Raw genomic sequence first — 15,632 nt, 5'->3', positions numbered from 1 at the left:
TGTCTATTTCCAAAAATTCATATCTCATTAAAGCGACAATCATTCCACAGCGTGTGATTGGCTATTTATCGCACCATAGAAATTTCCTAGAAAATCAGATCCCATTAAATCGTAAAAAAAATTGGGGTGCATGACAGGAAAGTCATGAATCACGACATTAGAAAAATACGTTGTAAAATCGGAGCTCATTAAAGATCAAAAAGTCATTTAACACTTCTGCTTCGGTACACCTCCCTAAACGCAAGGACAACTCAGATTAGTCCATACCTCTTCATAAGTAAGGGCATGATAGGCATTTTTTATAAACTCTTTTTATTAAATCACGTATACGCTGTACATTAACGGACGTGCACACCCTGCCGTGCTGGGCTGGCCCATTCAGCACATTCATCCTTTCTTTTTTTTGAAACCGCAAAAAAGGTGCTTGCTGTAGGATTCGAACCTAGGTCCGTCAACAATTAGCACAGCCGCAATAACCAGCTAGGCAACCGGACCTCTAGTGTCGACTAAGTTTTTTTATATTTGAAATACACCACTGGAAAAGCGCAACATTTTTTGGTTGTTTTTTTCATTTGTTTTTTGTTTCTTAAATGCGTGAAGTTCTTATAATTCGTGATTTTTAATAAAAAATGACGAAAAAATTTCAAAATCTTGAATTTTTCTTTCAAATCAGTGAACTTTCTTTCCCCAAAATTGATCAGTTTTCAAATATGTTGAAAAATAACGTGCTCTTGGATGAACCGTTCTGACCTTACCGAATAATCTCCGTCGAACATGGTGTTTTTTGGACATCCTTGAAATGACCCCAACTAATAAATACAAAGGGATAAAATTGAAAACAGTAAGTGTTTTTAAAACATTTAATAATTATTTTATATTTTTATTAAATCACTAGTTTAAAAAGTTAGTTACAACTTGTATTTTGGTATTCAAAAAAGAGAAAAATGAATTAACAAAATAAGAAATCAAATGAAAAAATAGAAAAGAAAATAAAACGCTTAGGCCTTGGCCCAACTAGGCGACGACATTGCTCTCGTCGGGCACGTGTTGGGACGGTCCAAGAGCTCACGGATTTGAAAAGTTCATCAATTTTTTTAAAAAATATTCATGGATTTGAATATTTTCACAAAAAATCAAAACAAAGTTCACTATGAAATTTGCAAAACTAAATTCTCAATCTTAGGAACCTTGGGTTCCCAGCCATTTTTCCTGTTTTGGGACCTTCTCGGAGGTCGTGAACCATGTTTTTCTTTTTCTTTTTATCTTCTCTTGTGTTTATTTGTTTGTCTTCGTAGACTTTTCGTTTATTATGTTTATTTTTTCTATTTCTCATATTTTTTTTCAGAATTCAAATTTTGTTCATATTTTTTTGTTTTTTCTAGAATTCCATTTTTTTACTTTTTTCAAAAAATGTTCGTGTTCGAATTTTTTTATTTAAAAAAACTGTTCGTATTTTGACATTCTGAGCATGTTTGAAAGGCATGAACATTTGTTTTGAAATTTATGTACAATTTTAAAAATACAAATATTAGTATTTTATGAACAAAACAAGAAAACTAGAAAGCCTAAAGAAAACCGTGCAAAAAATGAGAGACATAAACTAAAGAGTGGAGGTGCTGTGTTTTCTTCTCGGGCACAAGAAGTGAAAAACAAGCCAAGAAAGCAAATTTGATGTGCTGTCCTGGATGGTTTGTGCGGTTACAGGGAGCGCGTGGGGTCTGTGGTTCGAATCCAGCTAGCTGAGGGTGTCCATTTTTTGACAATTAAAACTAAAAAAACGTAAATGAGCTGAGCCTAGCAGGGAGGGCTGTTCGCCGGGTATTATACGAACCTACAGCGTATATACATTCTATGTAGGAAAGTTAATACAATTTGTGAAAAGTCCATACTACCCTTTATACGTTTTATGAGGGGGTGTACCGAAGCACTTCCCGTCATTAAAAGGTGTCAGCTATTCCCTAAAATTGCATCTCATTACAAACGGCAATTATTCCGCGGTCTGACCGTTTCCAAAAAAGCAAATCTCATTAAAGCAGCAATTATTCCGCAGCGTGCAATGAGCTATTTAGGTTGGTTGTAATGGGAGTATCCTATACTAGTATCATGCATATGATACTAGTGTATGATAGTATTTTCGTAATGCATATTATCATAAGTTAGTATCTTAGGTTGCCTTATTATTTGACATGCATGACACAAAATAGTACAACATTTAATATTTTGGTAATGCATAATATTATAAGTTAGTATCTTAGATTCTCATTTAATTATGTGTCACGTCATTTAAAAAGTCTAGTTGGCATGCATTATACCGTTTATTATACTCCCATTACGACCAGCCTTATTGCACCATAGAAACATTTCCTACAAAATCGGATCCCATTAAAGCATAAATAATTTTGGGGCGCATGATAGGAAAGTCATTAATCACGACATCAGAAAAATACGTTGTAGGAGTAAAATCGGAGCCCATTAAAGCGCCAACAGTTTGACCACACGCGATCGGAAAGCCATTAAAAGGTGTCAGATATTCCCTAAAATTGGATCTCATTAAAGAGGCAATTTTTCCGCGGCGTGACTGTTTCCAAAAATTCGGATCTCAATAAGTCGACAATTATTCCGCAGCATGCAATCGTGATCGGGTATATATATGCGAGCCAGGCCATTCCAGCTAGCTACTATAAGCTGGTTCCTTCACATAGTTTTAATCTGGAGGAGACTGAGGTTAGTCCTGCTCCAAGAAGCTGGCAATGGCGTCCATGTTGACGGTGCATATGAATCAAGGACAAGGGGAAACAAGCTATGCTCGCAACTCCTTTGTTCAGGTATATATATATTTATTCCTCCAGATTAACTCACTTTGTTGTTGACACCTGGCTTCCATCGACAATTCCGTCAAGAATTTCTTCACACATGGTTTGGAACATTTCAAAGAAGAATGAGAATATTATAAGGACCACAATTTCTGAAACTGTACCTCGATGTCGATTACAGAATGGTGAACAGAAGAGGATGAAGCCCCTGATAGAAGCGGCTATCCTCGATTTATGCCCCAGCACTAGCACCTTGTTGCCCACAAATATGGTGATTGCCGACCTGGGTTGCTCCTCTGGCCCAAACGCGATAGCGCTAGTGTCGATTGCCATAGAGGCCATCCACAATCACTACCACCAGTTCTTACAGCCACCTCCCGAAGTGTCTGTCCTCCTCAACGACCTGCCTGACAACGACTTCAACATGGTACTGAAGAGCTTGGTCACGCTACGTCGAAGCAACAAGTCTATTGTCATGACTGGGGTTTTACCCGGGTCGTTTTACGAGAGGCTATTCACTAGTGGTTCCTTGCATCTTGTCTGCTCGTCGAACAGCCTGCATTGGCTCTCACAGGTGTGAGTTTAAAACTGCTCGATTTGTTGCTTTACTTGTTATTTCCGTAAGCAGAACCTTATTTACCTTACAGGCTCCTGAAGGTCTGACAAGGAACCAGATCCCGGCGTATGACATTGACGAGCATACCAGGCTTGAAAGGCGCCCAATGGTCCTTCAGGCTTATGCACAACAGTTTAGGAAAGATTTTACACGTTTCCTCGAGCTGAGGGCGAAAGAAATGATCCCAGGAGGCCGGATAGTTGTTTCTCTTGTAGGGAGGGATTCTGATGTAATCACCCCCGAATTCCCTCCCCTCTGGGAATTCATAGCACATATTCTAAGCGTCATGGTCTCAGAGGTATGGTTTTTTCTAGCATAGTATTTTTATAATTTGCTAACAAACACCGAGTATTTGACCACCAAATCTTTTGGTCTGCTTTTGACAGGGTGTAATCGACAAAGCAAACTTTGACGCTTTCTATTTGCCTGTGTATGAACCTTCCAACAAAGAGATGAGGGAGATCATCCAAGATGAAGGCTCATTTTCAATCACTGAGATGCAGGTGAACAATCCTTTTGTTGGTCTGGACAGCGCACTTGTGGTCCCAAGCAGGTTTGCTAGTGTAACCAGAGCCATATTTGAGCCGATAATAGTCCATCATTTTGGAGAAGTCATGGATGAATTCGTGAGGACCTTGGAGCGACGCTGGATCTTGGAAGGCAGCTTGCAAGTCGATCTTGCCAAAAGCCCATGACCAATGCTAGCGGTATCCCTCAAGAAGGCATGACCAGGCACACAGGTTACTCTAGTTCTTTGTGGTGGTGCCATGAAGACAGAGAGTTCGATGTACTCATATATTTGATTCTTCAGATCTGGTGAGTTTATGTTATTGTGTCATGTTGCTTTTGTTGGTTTGATCTGTGTGGAGTTGGAATCTTTTCATGATATATTTGTGAACCGTTTGTGATTCAACGATCTGCACTTCTGGGGGATCATCCCCAGCCCAAGCATACTCATCGCTCGTGGCTTCCCATCTTTTTGGATGGCTGACTCAAGGGACGATCAGACACCTTTATTGGTAATTGAGTCTGTGCGTGTGAACGGCTCACAACCCCTCTTGTTGCTTGCAATGAGAACTACTGCAGGATGCTGCTAACGTGATACTACAATCAAAGACCCTTCGACGAAACTTTGTGCGATGCATTAATCGCAAAGGACGTCATAATAAAATTGTCCCCAATAACACGAACCATTTGCTATGGTGGAGTCATCATACACAATTCAGATTAGAGTTGTGTTTGCGATATTTGGCATACAATTGATCCATACAAACTGTTTCGATGGGCCAGAATGACAGAAACAGACAGCCATATCAAGGTGTGTGTGATAAACAGCATACAGTTCGGTCGGATGAACTATTTTTGATGATCTAGAAGTACGCAAACGATCCGGCAAAACAACACGTATGTGATAACCGGCAAACAGGTCGGTAATCAGAATTGTGTGTGATAATTATAGACAACGCATATGATTTTTTGTTGTGAATTGTGCGCTCGACAGGGCACACAATTCAAGAAACCAACTTGTGGGCGATAATGTAAAAGATGTCTGTCGAATACTTATTACTAACCATCTGCGATGAGATTTACAGGGGAAACAGAGATAAAGAATCAATATGATCGAACAACAACATATATATATAGTCTGCTTAGTTTAGTCCTTCTTCTTATTATTGTTGTTTGATGGCCCCGTGACATCGTCTATGCGAGGACACTTCTTGCCGATGACCGTTGGTGGCACACCCTGATTTTTGGCCCTTTCTTTTTATTTTGATTTTCTTTGGATTTCTGCTATGAATTGATTTTCTATGGCTATGTGGTCTTGAAACCTGGAGAGATCACCCTTGATTCCTCTCCCAAGTGGCTTGTCATCCTCAAAACTCTTCATAGACCTTGTCATTTTCATCCTAGACCAATCCAAATATCCTTTTTATTGGGAATATTCCTTTTTCTATTAAAGGTAGGTTGTGAAACCACAAAATTCCCCAAATTCCCAAATATTCCACAAATATGTCAAAACCCTTCCTTGTCATCATTAAAGATAATTCACAAATATTCCTTTTCTTATTATGCGATAAGTGGCTTTTTGATAAGGAAGTGTCATTTATCTTTGCTTGATTGACCCCAAAATTTTTGGACATTGTTTCCTTTCCATATCATTGCCCCCATGCCAAAATTCAACTTGATTTGCCTAGTGAAACTTCCTTAGCAAATTTCCAAAGTTCCTGTCTAAGGGAAGCCTTTGTAAAGGAAGTACTAGCTAGGATAATCCAAATCAGTTGAAATTTTGCAAGATCCTTCATACGATCAAATCATCACTCTCCTCAGTATTTGGGCTCATTTCATCTCTATGTGAGCTCAGCATCAAATCTTGGTTTCTGGTCAGATTTCGAGGTTGTGAAGCAACTATATTTTATATTGCTTCATTTAAGCTGAAAATTTACCAGGACATGCTCCTACCTATATAAAATCTCTCCACCAAATTTGGACTCACTTCATCTAGCCATTTTCCCTGTGCGTTTTTCCTAAGTTCCTGTCCAGAGAGATGCTTTGTGAAGCAAGTACTATTTTGGCAAATCCAAATAGTATGGAACTTTTATAGCATCCTTATATATCCATACCACTGTGCCTTGCCAATTTTCAGCTCAATCCCATTTAGCATTTGAGTGCTATTTCAAAATATCCAAATTGGACCAATGGGTTACGTTCTACAGCAACCCTCATCTAGACTCCTCCATTTCGTCTGATATTTGGCCAGCACAGTGACCATAGCTTGTGATCAAGCTAGGCCAAAGCCCAGAGTTATTCCACTATTCTAGTTCTCACAATTCACATCAAACAAGTTGTTGCTGAAATGTTAGGAGCTCGGTGCTAATCTCTTCTTTGCCCCTGGACCAAATTCTTTCTTCGTTTTCACTAACGGTAGCAAGGTCCATCTACTGGACATGATTTTCCTGGACAGAGCGCACAACATGCGCCAGTTCATGAGGTGACCACGGGGTAGACCAGCCAAATCACGCGCTCTGGCCGACCGCGTGCCCTGTAGCCGCCCTCTTCCTCCTCGTCTCGACGTCATCCATGTCTAGTAGCTCCCCCGTGATTGATTTCATCGCCCTGTGCTTTGCCCCTCTCCTGTTTCATTGTCGTCGCGTGCCTGCAGCTGCGCACATGACCTGCAGCTGCTCTGACCTCCATTGTTGGCTATCCCGAGCTCTCCCGAGCCCTCCTGAAGCCTCCCCGGTGCTATAATAAGCCTCCTCGAGCCCCTCCGCACCTCTCAATCCTCTCCACGGCCCTCCCTCACCACCGGAGCTCCCTCCTCCTCTTCTTGGCCACCATGGCTGTCATCGGTCTTACCTCGATTCTGGCCAGGCAGAGCTCCTCCCCCCTCTTCTCCTCCGCCAGTAGGTCACCCCCACTCCGGCTCACTTTCCCCTCCACTTGTTTCGTCACCGGAGTGCCCGTGGCCACGTGCCCAAGTTCGCCCGAAGCCACCACCCGCCACAACTTGTGACCTGCTCGGTTGAGAGCTAGACGGCAAGGATGGGTGGCCCAGGCGGGCGTGAGTCGGCCCACTGAGTTTGCCAGTAGCCAGAACTCCGTTGGGGACCGCTTGTACCTGCGGGACCCGCCGGACGACGACGTCCCTGTCCTCCTACTTGCGCGCGAAGAAGCCGATGTCCCACTCCACCTCGGCGTCCGTGTCCTGGCAGGATGGATGTGGTGCTCCTTGCCGGTCTTGCCGGTGGCGTTGATCGGCTCGGCTAGGGACTGCCGGAGCCGCCGGGGCAGTCACCGGCGTCGTGCCCTCCCCTGTCCTATGCTTCCGGTTGGGGCAGCGAGGATGAGGGCGATGACCTAGCCAGACGGGCCCCCTCTCTCTCCTCGACCCCACATGTCGACGTCTCAGGCGTTGACCCTGCCCGGGCCCAGGCGCCAGGTTAAGTGGAAACGCAGTCTCAGAATATGTTTTCTTCTGAAGAAAATTTACTTTCCTCTTACTTTGTCTGAGAGTGCGCTTTCCTGTGCAGAAGACGTGTTCCAGCTGAAGGTGTTTTTTGTTTAGCCCGCCAGGGACCCGTTGGTGAATATTCCTTTTACAGAATAGTCCCTGTCCTTCCACATCCCATATCTTCGCGCTCCTAACTCCGATTGAGGTGAATCCAAGTGTCACATTTTTGTCTCGTCGAGCCCGTCATGTTGGTACCATTTTCATAATGTTTTCAGACTGTGAAAATGACCATTTTGCCCTTGCCTGATACAGCCCCCTTTGAGAGAGAACTGTTTTCGGCGAATCTTGCCGCTAATGCTTCGCACTTCTCCCCAGTGATTTCTTCCACCCCAGGCAAGCCACGACGGCCACTTGCATGACGTTCTTGCAATATTCTTGGTTCCTACTTGAATATTTAAATATTGTGTGCATGTTAATATTTTTGTGAATACTTTATATGCTCATGTTACATGCTTATTCTTATACTCTGTCCATGTGCATATTGCTAGCTATTGAGTAATTGTTAGTAGCATTATGCTCATGGTTAGTTCTTGAAGTTAGTTCATGCTAATGTTGATGATATGACTGCATGCATCTTGATCATCTGTTATACTGATATTGTTCATGCTCATCTCTATGTCATGCTCGCATCTAGTGGATTAATTGTTTGCATGTTGTTGATGCTATACTCCATGATTATGCTTTCTCATTCATATTCATGTTGTTCATGTTCAGTTCATCGTGTTACATTGTCATGACTCAACTCATTTCATTCAAGTTTACCCGGATATTAATCGAACTTGAGCATCTGTTGGCTGAGTCATAGTGCCATCAAATCGAACTAACCAGTGCAACTACATTCGCCTTTTATTGGAAGGCTCTAATGTGGTCTATAGTCATGCCTCTTGCTGGTGCCTCCAACTAGGGAAGGTTATGTATGCGCGCTGCCCTGGCCTAGTAGGCGGTGATAACCTTGTGTGCCTGAGTTGTTTGCACACGTTTGTCCCCGTTTCGGACTGTATATATTTTGCCACGACGGTGGCTGTTGGGTGTCACGAGGTGACATCGGGGCCACCCATGACATAGCCCAAAGGAGAGTTTGTCAGAGTGGCTAGGATAGTATCAAGACAATAGATCGGTTTTGTCGGAACACCGTTGGTCCACCCGAATGGGTAAGAGGCCATGGGTCCCGTGGTGTGGGTCCAATGTACTAACCTATGTAGAGTGTCCGCGGATAAGGGCCGTGCCCGCGGATAAGGGCCCAGTTCGTAGTAGGTCAAACTATGGGTCAATAGTAATAATAATAACTTGATTGATAATAGCCTCGGTTCGATGATGAGAGAAGTTGGTTGATCTTTATGTGATCATCAGAGGATCACAGTGGCATCGTGGATACCAAGTTGGTGGATATTTGTGGTGTTATGCGAGAGTCGTGGGTAAAGATCAAGCTCCTTGTGGTCATGTAATGATTACTACGGTATGGTTCATACCAAGCTTGATTGGATCCTAAGATGATCGTGTGATGTCCGTGGTGGTAAGTGATGCATGTGATGGTTACGAGGTAACCTCCGATTAGAGTAAGTTGGTTCATGATAGGTTAAACCTATTGCATGTAGTATCATCCTACGCATATCATGAGTAGCATTGTCATGCTCATTTCATATGATGCTAGATGTGTTATGTTCAACATGTTCATGCCATGCCCATATGATGTTGTTCTAGTGATATCATGTTCTCATTGTTTAACCTATAAATGCCATGTTGTTGTTTGTCTTGATTGCTTCTGGTTGTTGTGAGTTTGCAAGTACATTCAATGTACTGACCTGGCATGTCATGCCAGTTTGCAGGTTGTGCCGTGTTTGCTTGATTGCCGTGGATCCCTTGTTTGCGAGTTAGGATAAGCGTTCCAGCTAGAGTCCCTGTGGAGTGGAGTCCGTCACCGTCGTCGTTGCTCCTCTGCTTCGTGTTGTTTTGCTACTTGCATAGAGCAACTGTGGCAACATATATACGGCCAGTACATGTACGAGCAAATAGGGGATGAACGAGTCATACCCTCCAGTTGGCCAGGCCAACGCGGTGGCAGCAGCTGCAGCCTCGGCATCGGCCGAGGCCTTCTTCTTGGCGGCTTCGTCGCCAGCCGTGGAGTTGACGCAGGGGAAGTTGTGGAAGCAGAGGCAAATGGAGACGGGGATGGATCGGGAGCAGTCGCGTCGAGACGCTCCCCAAAAACCTTATTGCCGTTCTCCCAGGCAGGATCTCGAACGACAGGGTTCCAGAGGCACCTACTCTCCCGACCAACCGTGCACGCGGTCGTCGGGATGGGATCGCTGGAACAGTAGATGACGACTAGAGATGTGCGAGAGGGAGTGAGTGAACTGAGTTAGGGTTCACTCCACTGGCCAGCGCCTTCTTATATAGGAAGTCAGGTAGATGGGCCTGGGCCAGGCCCATAACCGAGTGCACGAACAGCCCATGGTCCAATGTGTTGGACAATCGCGCTTCTGTAAGCCACTCGTTAATTAACTAACAATTAATTAACCATTCCTGACAGGCAAAAATAAGCTTTGGCTCAGTTCATTCCCGCAACCCGCAACACGTGGCGCGCGCGCGTCATGGCGAGGCAAGGCGGGCGGCGGAGGAGCGCGCGTGGACAGCTCCTAATCCCAAGCTCCCAATAGCAAGTGGTAGAGCAGCCTTTATAAAGAGGTCTCACTCTTCTTACTGTAGTAGTATGGTACTAAACTTCCCACACTTCCCACCGTTTGTTGTACACATGCATGGGCCTTAGAGATTAACCAAGGATTATTGTCTTATATGGGCCTAAGCGCATCCATAATCCATCAATAGCAAGTTGTACCTGGAAGAGAAAACTCTCTACTAGAAATGAAAATAATGTGCAAGATGAAGTCCATGCATATTTCATATTTGAATTTTAGTCAAGCGATATGATGTGAATGGATCTGGAACTGGATGGATGCCTACAAAAAAAGGTTGGATGCCTACAAACTAACTATTGACTTTGTGTTGTCCTTTGTCTTTGCATCAAGAAGCGGTGGAGAAACCATTCACCATTCATGTCCTCTCTTTTTTCTACAGGAATTTTGCTTGACGAAGCAGGGAGGGTTCCCATCCATGTGAGGGATCAAAATCTCTACAAGTCACTGCCTGACAATCAGTCTCAAAAATGGCAAGCCCTGTCGTGGTTTTGTCACGGCAGATGCCTTTGTGAAAGGCCTTAGGTGTGGAGCCATCGCGACGTAGGTTAGCTTGAAGGGGTTGAACGAGACAAAGGACACAAAGGATTTACCCAGGTTCGGCCCCTCACAATGAGGTAAAAGCCTACATCCTACTTCTAATTGTATTGCTTGAGTTTCGATTACAATGGAGAGAATACGCTTGACCTAGCTCTTGATTGATTGATTTTCTTCCCTTAACCCGCCGCTGGGTCTCACCTTTATATACATAGATCGAAGCCCAGCGGCTTACAAGAGTCCGAGCCGGATCACACAACGCGATCGGGATGGTTTCTTAATTACCTTGCCTTAACAGACAAGCCACAATATGGCAGTTCACATGTCCGGGACTTGGGCTCTTGCAAGGCCCACTCCTATGAGCCGCCATCTCTACACTTTGTCCTCTTAGGCCTACTTGCTCCTTCCTCATGTTAAGTCGTCAATGGTGTAACCTGGCCCCTCCTGGCCGGGTCACTCCTCGGAGTTATATCCCCAACATTAGGACCAAGATTTATTTGAACTTGTTCATGTCAATCTTCAATCTTTTATCTGCAATCTTCAATCAGTAACTCTTTGAATTTCCTCAACTCTTGATTTGAAAAGCTCTATATAACCCGCCATAACAGAGAGATGATGTAACGTTATAAATTAAAAAAAACTCTTATGACATCACAACGGATCTTCACATTGATCCTCCATTCCGAGAATCAAGGTACCTTTGTGGTGAAGATAATGATCATGCCTCCTCGATCCCCATGCTTGCTATTTACTGTTCACTTTTCCCTTTATAAATAGCACGGGGGGTTTTCCTTTTCTCCTTTTACCCCTACCTCTTTCCCTTCTTCTTCCTCCACGCACAACCGAAGCCTCCGACGTTCCTCCGCCGTAGTCGACCTCCACAACAACTCTGATCTGGCCACTGCATCAACCTGATTCTGTCCAGAAAACGCGGAGCCCCTCTGCTACGTCTTGAGCTTGCATTGGTTTTCCCCGAAGAGGAGAGGATGATGCAGCACAGTAGCATAAGTATTTCCCTCAGTTTTTGAGAACCAAGGTATCAATCCAGTAGGAGGTCACGCGCAAGTCCCTCGTACCTGCACAAAATGATAGCTACTCGCAACCAACGTGATTAGGGGTTGTCAATCCCTTCACGGTCACTTACGAGAGTCAGATCTGATAGAGATAATATTTTTGGTATAAAAATGCAAATTAAAAAGTAAAAGCAAAGCAAGTAAATAAAGTGATGGAGATTGATATGATGAGAATATACCCGGGGGCCATAGGTTTCACTAGTGGCTTCTCTCAAGAGCATAGATATTCTACGGTGGGTGAAGAAATTACTGTTGAGAAATTGATAGAATTGAGCATAGTTATGAGGTTATCTAGGTATGATCATGTATATAGGCATCACGTCCGTGACAAGTAGATCGAAACGATTCTGCATCTACTACTATTACTCCACTCATCGACCGCTATCCAGCATGCATCTAGAGTATTAAGTTAAAAACAAAGTAACACCTTAAGCAAGATGACATGATGTAGAGGAATAAATTCATGCAATATGATAAATACCCCATCTTGTTATCCTCGATGGCAAAAATACAATACGTGTCTTGCAACTCCTTCTGTCACTGAGTAAGCACACCGCAAGATTGAACCCAAAGCCATGCACTTCTCCCATTGCAAGAACTACCAATCTAGTTGGCCAAACCAAACGGATAATTCGAAGAGACTTGCAAAGATAACTCAATCATACATAAAAGAATTCAGAGAAGATTCAAATATTATTCATAGATAAGCTGGATCATAAACCCACAATTCATCGGTCTCAACAAACACACCGCAAAAAGAAGATTACATCGAATAGATCTCCACGAGAGAGGGGGAGAACATTGTATTGAGATCCAAAAAGAGAGAAGAAGTCATCTAGCTACTAGCTATGGACCCGAAGGTCTGAAGTAAACTACTCACACTTCATCGGAGGGGCTATGGTGTTGATGTAGAAGCCCTCCATGGTGGATGTCCCCTCCGGCGGAGCTCCGGAACAGGCCCCAAGATGGGATCTCGTGGATACAGAAGGTTGCGGTGGTGGAATTAGGTTTTTGGCTCCTGTTCTGATCGTTCGGCGATATACGTCGGTGGAGCTCCAAGGGGCCCACGAGGTAGGGGGGCGCGCTCTCCACCCTCGTGACCTCCTCGGAGGCTTCTTGGAGTAGGGTCCAAGTCTCCTGGATCACGTTCGGTTGGAAAATCACGATCCCGAAGGTTTCATTCCATTTGGACTCCGTTTGATATTCTGTTTCTTTGAAATATTGTAATAGGAAAAAAAACACCAATTCTGGGCCGGGCTTTCGGTTAATAGGTTAGTCCCAAAAATAATATAAAAGTGGAAAATAAAGCCCATTATAGTCCAAAACAATAGATAAAGTAGCATGGAGCAATCAAAAATTATAGATACGTTGGAGACGTATCAGGCATCCCCAAGCTTAATTCCTACTCGTCCTCGAGTAGGTAAATAATAAAAAGAGATTTTTTGATGCGGAGTGATACTATGGCATAATTTCAATGTAAATCTTCTTAATCGTGGTATGAATATTCAGATCCGAAAGATTCAAGACAAAAGTTCATATTGACATAAAAATAATAATACTTCAAGCATACTAACAAAGCAATTATGTCTTCTCAAAATAACATGGCCAAAGAAAGTTATCCCTACAAAATCATATAGTCTGGCTATGCTCCATCTTCCCCACACAAAGTATTTAAATCATGCACAACCGCGATGACAAGCCAAGCAATTGTTTCATACTTTAACATTTTCAAAACTTTTTCAATCTTCACGCAATACATGAGCGTGAGCCATGGATATAACACTATATGTGGAATAGAACGGTGGTTGTGAAGAAGACAACACTACAAGAAATATGTCAACTTGTGACCACCACTATTGGTCACTGAAAGGTCACAAATTTCCATTTGCGACCTTTTTGTGACCAAAAACAGAAGGTCAAAAGCTGGCCATCATAAACTGACTATAGCGACCTTTCTTCTGGAATGGTCGAAGACGTTTACGACCAATATATTCCTACTGTGGCGTTTTGGTCACTAGCAACCTCCCCAAGCCACGTAGGCATCCAGCGTGGCAAGCTAATGTGGCACAAGATTCAGCCCGGTCCAATTCGGTTTTCTACATGGGCCTAGCACAACAATTCGGCCCATTTGTTGTTTTTTCCTGTGCTTTTATTAGCTACATGGGTCTGACCCAGTAATTCGGCCCATGTATTTTTTTAGGCAAGCCCTTTTAATATATGTATTTTATGCTGATTTTGGTTAGCTACATGGGCCTGGCTTACAATTTGACCTTATTATTTTCTAGCGCACAATATTTTGCAGTCAATTTATTTTTTATTTCCAGCTTTTTTTCCCAGCTCCAGTTTACAGATGGGTCCCAAATGTCAGATTTTTCACAGCTTATTAATAACCAATATATATGTATATATCAAACAGACAGAAGAGAGAAAGCATATGAAAATCTTCAAATAACAGCTAAAATAAGTTTATTACAATATGCTAAACTCATTCACATTACACAACTAGTTTCCATACACTCATTCACATCACATCAACCAATTTAACCATCAAATCTTGTATACCCAGGAACTTCCGCTTATGTGTAGACCTACAGGAAGGGCATCTCTCCAGCAGCATCTCTCTTCAGCATTCACTGCTTCGCACTTGGCTTCACGGCTTCACACTCAGAAAAATTAGGACTGGAGCTCCTGTAAAAGAGCGAACATAAAGGAAAAAAATTAGGCTTGGAGCTCCTGAAAAAGAGTGAACGCATAAAGGAAAACAAGTAAGAAAACTATACAGGAAAACAAGAGAGTGTATTGAGCATATATATGTTGTCCCTGGAAGGCGATGAAACCAGATTATCATAAGTCACGCTTTAAACATCAAACCAGATTTACAAGTGAGCATGGCTAGAGTTCACAGAAACGATTCAAACCCAAAACTTACGGGTGGCTGGGAGAAGAGAGAGGGGACGCACCGCTCTAGCAGAGGGCGGCACCGAGGACTGAGTCGCCGTCAATGCTTCTGGTGCGCTCCAGTCGCCTACATGTCAGGAGTTTTGTGACTCGTGAAGACACATCTATGCACCAAAGCAGCAGTTCATTTACCAAAAGAAAATAACAGTTCAAGCATCATGGTACCAACACCAAAAAAGTAAGTTAAATTGAAAATGCCATACTCAGACCATTTCATCCTCAGTACACGTAATGTGTTGTGCACTCTACACATAACAAGCAGGCTACTAGAAATTACTACAAGGAGAACACACCTCATATACAGAATTCACACTTGACAATTACAATAGGCACTGCACATATATGGAGAGGTGTTTAAAAATAAAACTCGGGATTTAGGCATGCACTGGGCATGTATGGACACTAATTTCTCGACTACGCGAGGGTAGCCAGTTCGCTGTCACATACAGAAAAGGATGATTCAGATCAACACCATAATAGAGATTGCTAAACCTCAACTACAGTGGCGTACTTATATACAAACAGAGATGATAGCGACACCGTACAACTACTACTTGAAAGATTGGCAGTGAGGCTTACCCATTGGCGAAATAGTCAGATGAGGACACATCGTTGTACTTCATGAGCATGCCTGGGGGCCAAACAGGAATATCAAAGCAATTGCATCCAGATTCTATCTTATGCAAATCACAATAAATTCTAGTCACATTGTGTAGTATCAAATATAAGCAACAATGCACCATCTGAAACCACTACCTTACTAATTTGTAGAAAACCTCATGATGTAATCAAATATTTAGTTAAGGACTGGGTTACTGATTACAAGCTAAGTAAAATGCAAACATACTCATATTGTAGTGATGAATCCCAACTCATTTAAATTAGAGTAGTTCGTCATTAGCTCATTTGCGTTGTAGAAGTAAAAGCATC

General features: G+C 42.9%; 1 protein-coding gene across 1 annotated transcript; it reads left to right on the top strand.

Annotated features, from left to right (window-relative positions):
• The first annotated feature begins 2,750 nt into the window (after positions 1-2,750).
• Positions 2,751-4,124, top strand: LOC119282216 (jasmonate O-methyltransferase-like). The gene is made up of 4 exons (XM_037562526.1): positions 2,751-2,825; positions 2,995-3,387; positions 3,461-3,727; positions 3,816-4,124. Exons 1-4 carry the CDS (start codon positions 2,751-2,753, stop codon positions 4,122-4,124), a joined length of 1,044 nt encoding a protein of 347 aa, XP_037418423.1.
• Positions 4,125-15,632: the final 11,508 nt, after the last annotated feature.

Source organism: Triticum dicoccoides, chromosome 3B, assembly GCF_002162155.2.
Source record: "Triticum dicoccoides isolate Atlit2015 ecotype Zavitan chromosome 3B, WEW_v2.0, whole genome shotgun sequence".
Lineage (NCBI taxonomy): Eukaryota > Viridiplantae > Streptophyta > Magnoliopsida > Poales > Poaceae > Triticum > Triticum dicoccoides.
This window is presented reverse-complemented; position numbering and strand designations above follow the sequence as displayed.

What these genes read in the sequence shown, in the direction of transcription:
- LOC119282216 (XM_037562526.1), top strand. Translation starts at nt 2,751, where the DNA reads ATGGCGTCCATGTTGACGGTGCATATGAATCAAGGACAAGGGGAAACA. An exon ending in CTCGCAACTCCTTTGTTCAG is followed by an intron (nt 2,826 to 2,994) that starts GTATATATATAT and finishes TGTCGATTACAG; the next exon opens with AATGGTGAACAGAAGAGGAT. An exon ending in GCCTGCATTGGCTCTCACAG is followed by an intron (nt 3,388 to 3,460) that starts GTGTGAGTTTAA and finishes TTTACCTTACAG; the next exon opens with GCTCCTGAAGGTCTGACAAG.